This window comes from Lampetra fluviatilis, chromosome 34, assembly GCF_964198595.1.
Source record: "Lampetra fluviatilis chromosome 34, kcLamFluv1.1, whole genome shotgun sequence".
Lineage (NCBI taxonomy): Eukaryota > Metazoa > Chordata > Hyperoartia > Petromyzontiformes > Petromyzontidae > Lampetra > Lampetra fluviatilis.
In genome coordinates, this window is record NC_136308.1 from 6,275,235 (window position 1) to 6,284,861 (window position 9,627).

Sequence of the window (9,627 nt, forward strand, 5' to 3'; positions counted from 1 at the left end):
GAAGAAAAGAAGCAGCGTGGAGGAATCACACAGTCAGGAGAGAGGGACACGTGGATCAAGGGAAAAAAAACGCAAATCAGAGACATCGCGTTGACCTGATCCTGGTGAGAAAATGTCAGCCCAGGGAATGGAACCAGCGCGCCAGAGAGGTCCAACCGCCGCGGAGATGGCGAAATGAGATTAATGGGTTCACGTGCAGGAGAGTGAAATAATTGATTGTGGCACCAGAGGCCCGTGAGGGAGGGCGACTGCGTGTGTAGCTCTTCATTCTCCATCCATCAGTGGGTAGATCATGGCTCACGATGATGCTAAAGATCCCCCCCCTCAAGACCATCAGTCTCTTCATCAAAGGACACCCAACACACACACAGCTGTCTACTGGACATCTGTGAAAAAAGAGCTTTACAGCTAATCGGATTCCTCCAGTATACATTCCGTATTCCGATTCTGACAAGACATCTGTGGGAAAAAATTGCTTCATAGCTCATCGGATTCCTCTAGTATAAACGCATCATTCGGATTTTGGTCAACACACAGACACGGAAGCGTGCACCCACCTCCTTGAGGATCTGCAGTTCCTTGCGCATGACTTCGCACGCCTGCTCCAGCTCGTCGTGTTGCTGCTGCAAGATCTGCTTCTCCTCCAGCACGACCAGACCGTACTCGGCGGCCTGGATCTTCTGTTTGCTCGTCTCCGCCAGCTCCCGACTCAACCTATCCACCTCGCCGAGGAGCCATCTCTCGCCCTCCTCCATCGCGGCCCCACCGCGCGACGCGTCGCCGCCGATGTCCGCGCCGGTGCAGGGAGACGAGCAAGAGGATGAAGCCTTGGGTGACGATGTCGACGACGACGATGACGACGACGACGACGACGATAGGGATGAGTAGGAGGAGGTGGTGGAACGGCAGGAGCTAGACGGTGAGAAGCCACTGCACATCGTTCCGTCTCCGTGACCTCCGGTTGTCGGTCGGCACAAGACGGTGACGTCCTGAGCGCAGTGGCCCACTGCGGTGCTATCCATGGTGCAGGACCCTCTTTGATGTCACGCCACGGGAGTCGGCACCTGGTGACGCCGGGAAGAGCCCAGTTTCTCTCTCTCTCTCACCCTCCCACCCCGATCTCTCTGTGGATCTAATAATCTCAGATTCAGTCACGCCGAATGACAGGCTTGCTCCTTGCTGCAGCGTCTCAACCTTCAACTGCTGCGTCCTCTCCTTCAGGAGCACACAAGACTGCGCATGTGTGTGTGTGGTTATGTGTGTGTGGTTGTGTGTGGTTGTGTGTGTGTGGTTATGTGTGTGTGTGGTTATGTGTGTGTGTGGTTATGTGTGTGTGTGGTTATGTGTGTGGTTGGTTATGTATGTGTTGTGTGTGTGGTTATGTGTGTGGGTGGTTATGTGTGTGGGTGGTTATGTGTGTGGGTGGTTGTGTGTCTGTGCGGTTGTGTGTGTGTGTTGTGTCGTTGAGTGTTTGCGCGTGTGCAAGATGGGTGTTTGTGTTTTGTTTTTGTGTTTCGTATGACCGGCGTTTATAGTTGTGTGTACGTGTGGTGTGCTGGGTGTTTAGAGCCGTGAGAGTGTATTGGTGTGCATATGATGTGGTGGGTGTTTATAGCTCTGACAGTAGATGGTTGTTGTGGTTGTGCGTGTTTTTTTAGACGTGTGCTTAAGTGTTTGCGACTAAGCGTTTGGTTTTGGCTATGCAGTATCTATGCGCGCGTGTGTGTGTGTATGTGTGTATGTGTTCAGCTGGTGTGTTGTATATTTAGCCTGAAGCAGCCACCGCTCGTTTTCTACGTTGTCTGCGACTATCGTGTGTATCGCATCGACGCCGCGCGTGTCTCCGTGTGTGCGTGTGTTGTTGTTGTATCCGCCAGCGCAGTCAGTCAGTCAGTCGAGCCACCCGCTCCGTTGCTTTGCGGTGTTTACGCGGCACGGAGAACACCGTCGCGAAGTGCGTGCGCGGAGTCTCGGACACAATCCCCCCCCTCTCTCTCTCTCCGCTTTCCTATTCCGCTCCTCCTTGGCTCCCCTCGCCGCTCGCTCCCCCTTCTCTCTCCTCGCTGGCCGGGCGAGCCGAGCGCCTTGCCTTCATCTCGCTTGAAGGGGACGCGAGGAAGGCGATGGTGAAGAACGGAGAGCAGCGTGGAAATCCCTCCCCGCCACGCGCGTCGCCATCTGTGCGCGCCGCCCTCGCAGCGAGGAGCGTAGCGCAGTGCCGAGCCGGTTTATGGCGAGGGGGGGGGATGAGGAGGAGCCTGTGTGCCTGCTAACGCCCCCGGTTCCTTGGCTGCACAGATGCCTATTCCTTTGGTGATGTCATGGCTGGGCCCTCTCCCCTCCCTCCCAACATGCCAGAGTGTGTGTGGGTGCATAGACTTTGCGGCTCTGGTGGTGACACGTCAGCTGCTGCCGGCTACAGCATTGGCTCAGAGGCACATTGCACAGGGAAAGATTGTGGAGATTTGGATTTGGAGAGGGGAGTTGCGGGGGGATGATGGTGGTGGTGGGAGGGGGGAGGTGGGAGGTCTCCTTCCTTTTTTATTTTGGGGAAGAGGGAGAGAGAGAGAAGTCACTGCGCAAAGGAGAGAAACACAAGTGGTTAGCCCACCGTGCTCCCAACCCGACGGCTACGGCTAACAAACAGGGTCGCGTGATAATTCTAAGACGGGCCCTGTTCTACTCACTCGTCACCAACCCTGATGGATGGTGGCACAACAACAACACAATTCATGACCGACATTGTATGGCGAGGCATTTATTTTCCATTCGTGGATTTAGAATGGCGGGTGGTCAAATTTTGTATATGTTAAAAAGTGCGTGGCCCAGAAAACATGAATTTCCCTTGCTGCAAGATTATATATCATTCGCCGTCTGCCAGACCAATTCGCAGCGTTTAGAGGGCTTATCTTGTTCCTCAAGCCTATTCTGTATTAACGGGTTTGGAAATGTTTTCAGGGCGAGTTAAAAATAATCACCTCGTACAAGGCTAAAGGAATGCCCTTCCTTCCTCAAGTAATGTCAGTGTGCAGTACCGTACTGTATATGATAGAAGCGTATCCTGGATGTAATGTTTGCCACGGAACTTCATAAAGTTTTTGAGCATAAGTCACAACGTGAAAATGATTCCCAGTGCTTCTTTTCTGTGCAGCCTAGACTCAGTGGTGGAAATTCCCCATTCTTATGACGAGGATTTCCAAAACACAACGTTTGAGAACTAGTTATAATTAGCAAACTTAGCGTATTTACTGTGCATAGAAAATAAACAAAATTTTTTAAAATATATTTAGGCCTACACGTAGAAATACAATACATAATTATACTCACGTAATCAACCAATCACGATGTCTAATTGGCTCTCTCTAATATAACTAATTGTCTGCCTGTTCAAAATATGCAGCTGGTAAAGTCGTTATACTAATCGGAACCTCCTGATTACACCAGCCCACAGGGGATTATTGTGTCCGTCGTGCAGGGAGGGGTTGGGTGGTGCGGTGCTGGGTGGGGAGGGAGGGGCTGGGTAGGGAGGGGTGGGGAGGGTGGGGCTGGGTGGGAGGTGGGAGGGGTGGGGCTGGGTGGGGAGGGGCTGGTCACCCCGTGGTGCCCTTATAAAACTCAACGTTTAACCTACTCACGCCGGCTTGTGCCCGCCCTCACAGTCGGCCATATTTGCGGAATACACCACGCCGCCGTTGACCCTGGCCATTGACCGAGCAACTCAACGTTTCTACCAGCTCCCTCCGCAGGAATGTGTTTTCACCACGCCGCCGATCGGTGCGCATGCGTGAAGTTTGGGGAGCATCGACTTGGGAAGGTTGTGCGGTACAATAATGAACGTTGCAGCACACTGCCCTCTGCTGCGCGGCACGTCGGCCATCGGCAGCTTTTAGCACCAGTGTAATTGCACGTTGGGGCGACCCATCCAAGGAAGCTTTTCAAGCTCAACGGCGACATCTAACAAGATGAAGAGGGTCTACGACAGTGACATGCGGTGAGGTCAATGGCTGGGGAGGCACTGGCTTAGTGTCAGAGCCAGATTCACACACTGAGGGGGGCGTGTCCTCACGGAGGGGGCGTGTCCTCACTGAGGGGGGCGTGTTAGACACCTCCCCCTCAGTGAGGCAGATGTGATAGCTGCCTCCCCTGGTGCTTTTTCATTGCAGTTTCATGACGAGACGAGCGAGCCTAAATATCTTTATACACATACGTGAAATAAGTTACCTGGAATATGGAAGGCGAGGACATGAAATGAAGGGGTCTACAAACATTACATTGGTGACATACTGAGATAGTAACAGGCACGCGCTTATTGCCCGCGCTCCTCCAGTTACTGAGGGGTTGCGCAATCAGAGGGGAGGCTGAGATCGTCGCTGCCTCACCTCTCGTCTCTTCCCGTATTTGCAGCGGAGCTCCGCAAATTTAGCCATTTTGACTATAAAAATGATTGGAATCGTACATAAATGGCATTTATAACACAGATCAGTGGAAAAATCTAAATTTTTATTTGATTATTCTTTTTTTTTACTTTTCGTAACAGCTATTTTCATTGTATGCCAGGTGAGGCTCTGCCTCCCCTGCCTCCCCTAACCGCACGTCCCTGGTCTACGACGGTCACGATCAACGTCGCCATCAAAGGAAATTATGAACAATTCCTCTCTTGGGGGGTTTCACAGGGTGAGCAGGTGTTTAGGGTGTACCGCGATCTTTGGCGACGTAACGCAGCGCAAAGCGATCAGACGTGGGTCTTTGACGGGACGGCGGTACCAGTAGCACAACAATAGTGCCACGCCGGACCGAGCGCGCAATTCTAGATTTGAAGCTTTCGTGACTGCAAGGATTCATATTCTTAGGTTTTTTCGGTAAAGTCACGTAGGTAAAAAATAAAAATTAATAAAAGTAAAATAAAAAAAATCAGGACGTTTCGGAGGCAACACAAGCTTCCGTCTTCAGGTGGAACCGTCACAGCACGCTTGCTGTATCAAGTACCTGAAGACGGAAGCTTGTGTTGCCTCCGAAACGTCGTGATTTTTATTATTTTATTTTTACTTTATTTTACTTTTATTAATTTTTTACCTACGTGACTTTACCGAAAAAATCTAGAAATACGAGCGCGCAACTTTGAACGCCCATTCACGCACTGGCACTTGAGACACGCGTACAACACCGTCGCTCCGTGGAGTCTCCACCGAGCGCTTGTTGTCCACTCACACGGCACGAGCCCAGGGGTGGGGAACCTTTTTCTGGCCAAGGGGCATTTGGATATTGAAAACATCATTCGCGGGCCATACAAAATTATCCACTTAAAAATTTGCCCGTTATATTTGGTCAAACGTTTAATTAACTCGCCCCTAATGTGATGGCTGGAACTGCTTCTCTTTGGTGAGGCGTGTGATGTTAGCTGGTGTTGATGATGTTGCTACTCGCAACTGCTTTCCCAGGTTTGCGCCTAGATTTATTGAATTTCGAGTCCCGCCTGCGGTTGCCTTGGCAGGTCCAGACCAAATGTTTTCGCGGGCCTTATACGGCCCGTGGGCCGGACATTCCCCACCCCTACCGTCTAGCCCCTCGTTCTCCCACTTGCACGTGGCTTCTTGATGTGGTGACTCAATATAGCCCCCTCCCGTCCCATACGGCTTGTTTGTTAATCCACTGCTGGATGACGAAGGCTCCCCGTCCCGCAACATGTAGGTTCCCATCAAGACGTTTGCAAATGTTTGCCTGGACTGTGTTGCTGACCGAAATCGCCCTCAAATGCGCTCGATATAGTCAGATGTCGGAAGCGGATCGCGTCTGAGCCTGGTTAGTGTGCGTGACGGGCCACCAGACGTTGTAGGTGTGGCGCTGCGAGGTAGCCGGGAGACGGCAGTGGTGTCACCCCCCGCGAATGTGTTCTGGGTTCTGGAAGAGTCGTCACTCAACAACTCTGTGGCCATACTCTTTGGTTCTTTCGGTAAAGTCACGCAGGTATAAATTAAAATAAATCACGACGTTTCGGGCGCAACACAAGCGTCCGTCATCAGGTGGGAAAGCATCTGATGATGGACGCTTATGTTGCGCCCGAAACGTCGTGATTTATTTTATACCTACTTGATGATGGACGCTTGTGTTGCGCGCGAAACGTCGTGATTTATTTTATTTTACACCTGCGTGACTTTACCGAACGAGCCAAAGGGTATGGATTCCTGCAGTCATGAAAGCTTAAAATCAAGATTGAACTCTGTGGTTCTTTAACCTGGGTGCGAGATGCCCTTTCTGGGGGTAGCTAGACGTGGTCAGATTTTCTTCGAAGGTAAATCATCAAAACAAATTAAGCACGGGCACGCAATTACAACTACTTTGTTTCAACAAACCTATGTATTAACATAAAAAAATAATTTTTACGATTGAGAACCAAAGGTTAAGAACTATTGCTCTGCAATGTATCGGTTAAAATCGATAAAAAAAATCGATACTTAAGCTAATAAGGATGTGTATTGAACGTGGGCGCATGGGTCACTGGCGATTTGTGTAACTTGTATGCGAACGGTATGCCGGTGTTAATGTAGGCTAATGGCATTACGACTATAATGAGCCAATAATGTATGTGTGTAACGCGCGTGACGTCACTCCACGTGCCGCACCCCCCCCCCCCCCGTCATTAATATTCATGAGCGGGTGGATTTTTACACTCACGCAGAAGGTCGAGCGGAAATAACTTTTTTTCAAAAATTCGCTTTAAGTTTGACGTTTCTTTATTGAAAGTGAATCTAATGAATCATTCTACGCAGCAACAAAGTGGATTTGGTGTCTTTATTTATTTCTTCAGCACTTGAGACAAAAGGTAAGTCTAATTTATGCTTCTACATTATGGTAAAATAGACATTTCTCGGTGATTTCCCATATATTGTATAGAATTCTAATTTATTTCAACTCCAGCGACCGAAAGCAGAAGAGAATAAAGTATCAAAGCAGTGAATTTGAACAAATTGAAGGTCAGTTATATACAGTGCTACAGTGACATGAAGTATGGTAAAGTGTTTATGACTACCTCTTTGGTTCTTTCGGTAAAGTCACGTAGAAATAGAAAAAATAAAATAAAATCATTCTTATTTTCTCTTTCTACGTAACTTTACCAAAAGAACCAAAATAAAAATGATTTAATTTATTATTTTCTATTTCTACGTGACTTTACCGAAAGAACCAAAGAGTAATTCCTGCAGTCACGAAACCGCCAACTCAAGTTTGTTTACGACGTAGTTTCGTGCAAAAATCACTGCCATTAATACAGTGCTACAGTGAACTGCAGTGAAGTGTTTGATGACATACTTTTGTGCAAAATTCACTGCCATTACATTTACACAAGATATACAATTGTACTCTGCTCAGTTTTTTCGTAAAGTTTACAGCTTCCGTCCTAGGACGGGCAAACAGGCTCGTCAATAAATATGTACAAATGAGACCAACAAACAATACGAGGAAGTTAAAAACGAGATGATAATCAGATCGCGACCTGAATCGTCGCACCTAATTTCATAGCTGGGGGTGGGGGAATGTTTGTAATAATAACAACACCAGAACTGTTACTCTGCTCTGAAGAAGGGGCATTGCCTGAAACGTCATTTTTTTTATTCTAAGGCAGTGATAACGACGGATGTGATGTGTTGCCTTCGTGCGTTAAATTACCATTACTATCGTAGGCCTTCATCCAGCAGTGGATCGATCATGGCCGATAATGGTGATGAATTCAGTTACCAGAGGTGTGGACTCGAGTCATGTGACTTGGACTCGAGTCAGACTCGAGTCATGAATTTGATGACTTGCGACTCGACTTGGACTTGCATAACAATGACTTTGTCCCACCTATGAGATGTGGACTCGAGTCATGTGACTTGGACTCGAGTCAGACTCGAGTCATGAATTTGATGACTTGCGACTCGACTTGGACTTGCATAACAATGACTTTGTCCCACCTATGAGATGTGGACTCGAGTCATGTGACTTGGACTCGAGTCAGACTCGAGTCATGAATTTGATGACTTGCGACTCGACTTGGACTTGCATAACAATGACTTTGTCCCACCTCTGTCAGTTACAGCCTTAACAGAATGTAGGGGCAAGTGCTGTTAGCGAGCACCTATGAAGGCCAGAACGGCACACGAGGGGGTCGGTGGCCAACACCACGCCCGGTCGCCTTCGTCTCCCCAGTGGCGATGTTTTTACACACCGCGCCAGGTACTAATTTGAGGCTGAGTCGACCTAGGGGAGGCCCAGGACCGGTTCAGATAATCGTCCCTCATGTTGGCCGGTCGCCAGGTTGGTAGCGCAGCGCGCAAACCGCTACACTAGCGCTCCCCTTAAATTACACACACATACTTAAGATACATATGGGTGTTTAGCTTACATTTACACATGGTTTGACAATGGACTGTAATGTCGCATCGCTTATGTATAAGGCTATAAAAGGCAATTTTATGGTTTAGGTTACTTTGGCTGACACGTGTTAAGTGGCCAAATTTGATCAAAGGAAAATCGAGATTACTGCACATTAAGCTGCACAGATGAAGGGCAGTGCATGCTAATTGCCTCGCTTGCAGCATCTGACGGCGAAGTGCTGACTGAACGCAACACGCACTCTACATGGCATTGCCTCCGATCTCACGCGCCAGCATTGTCCCCACAAGGTTTATTTCACTCGACGGTAGCCAACTCTTGTTTCCATAATTTGCAATCCTTAATTCCCCCAGTTCATTCGCCGCTCTCCTCCCCCCAACCACCATCCACCACATTATGTAAATGTGCTGAAAGTAAAGCTGTCATGGTACAAGTGAATGCGTTGATTAATCCCACAAACCGTTGTGGGAGGCGTTGCATATGCACGGGAATAACAACACCTCAGCACAATCGTCAATAACACTGCCCACAAAGGAAAGTAGATATTTAATAGGCGACGTTTCGGACAACGGCCCTTCTTCACAACAGAGATATACTTCAGAGCAGAGGTGCAATGAAGAAGGGGGCATAACAGGCACGTTGCAAAATGTATATTTTCTCTGCGCCTTTTGGCGTAATCTGGTCCAACACCATGTGAGACTAGGCTCTAAGGAAAGCTGTCTCGGGTGTGGACCAATCAACTTCAAGGACAGTGCATACATTATCAGAGTTATGTTTTTTTGTTTGCATTATGACTGCAGGTATTGTGGTCTATGCAAACATGACTCCTTGTAAAAAAAACGTGTCAGTTTTGTTGCCAGATAACAGGGTAAAAAAACAATTATCATATTTTTTCTTCTGGCAAATGAGGTTCCAATGGTGTATATTTTCTCCTTTTTCGGGCAGTGCTGTCGACGAATTAATTGCGATTAGCCGTGTCCCACGTGTTTAATTAATCCCGCACGTGCTCGGTCACGTTTTCGGACAATAGCTCTTTGGGATCACGTGCGCGAACGTGGTTACTTGCCTCCACGTGGCGAGACAAACTCGTCGCTCCGCGAGCCACTTGCGGTGGCGATGCACATATGTAAACCCCCTCTTGTGGGGTTGGTGGGTCAGACACGGATGGGAGCAAGGCCTGCACGCTTTGTTTAACGCGTAAGCCATTTGAGACCGAAACAGGATGACTTCGTCACACATTTGGCAAATCGCCTGATG

The 9,627-nt window shown here is 48.7% G+C and overlaps 1 protein-coding gene across 4 annotated transcripts in view; it reads right to left on the bottom strand.

Annotated features, from left to right (window-relative positions):
• The window catches only part of LOC144944324 (protein bicaudal D homolog 2-like), an 87,628-nt gene extending 85,372 nt beyond the window's left edge, over nucleotides 1-2,256 (bottom strand). For 2 of the 4 annotated variants that reach the window (XM_078872392.1, XM_078872391.1), the window contains exon 1: nucleotides 558-2,255. In XM_078872392.1, coding sequence (XP_078728518.1) covers nucleotides 558-1,022 — 465 coding nt within the window. In that variant the 5' untranslated portion in view covers nucleotides 1,023-2,255. Of the gene's footprint in view, nucleotides 1-557 lie in introns of all 4 variants that reach the window. The other 2 variants (XM_078872393.1, XM_078872390.1) reach the window with 2 other exon arrangements.
• Between the last annotated feature and the right edge of the window lie 7,371 nt (nucleotides 2,257-9,627).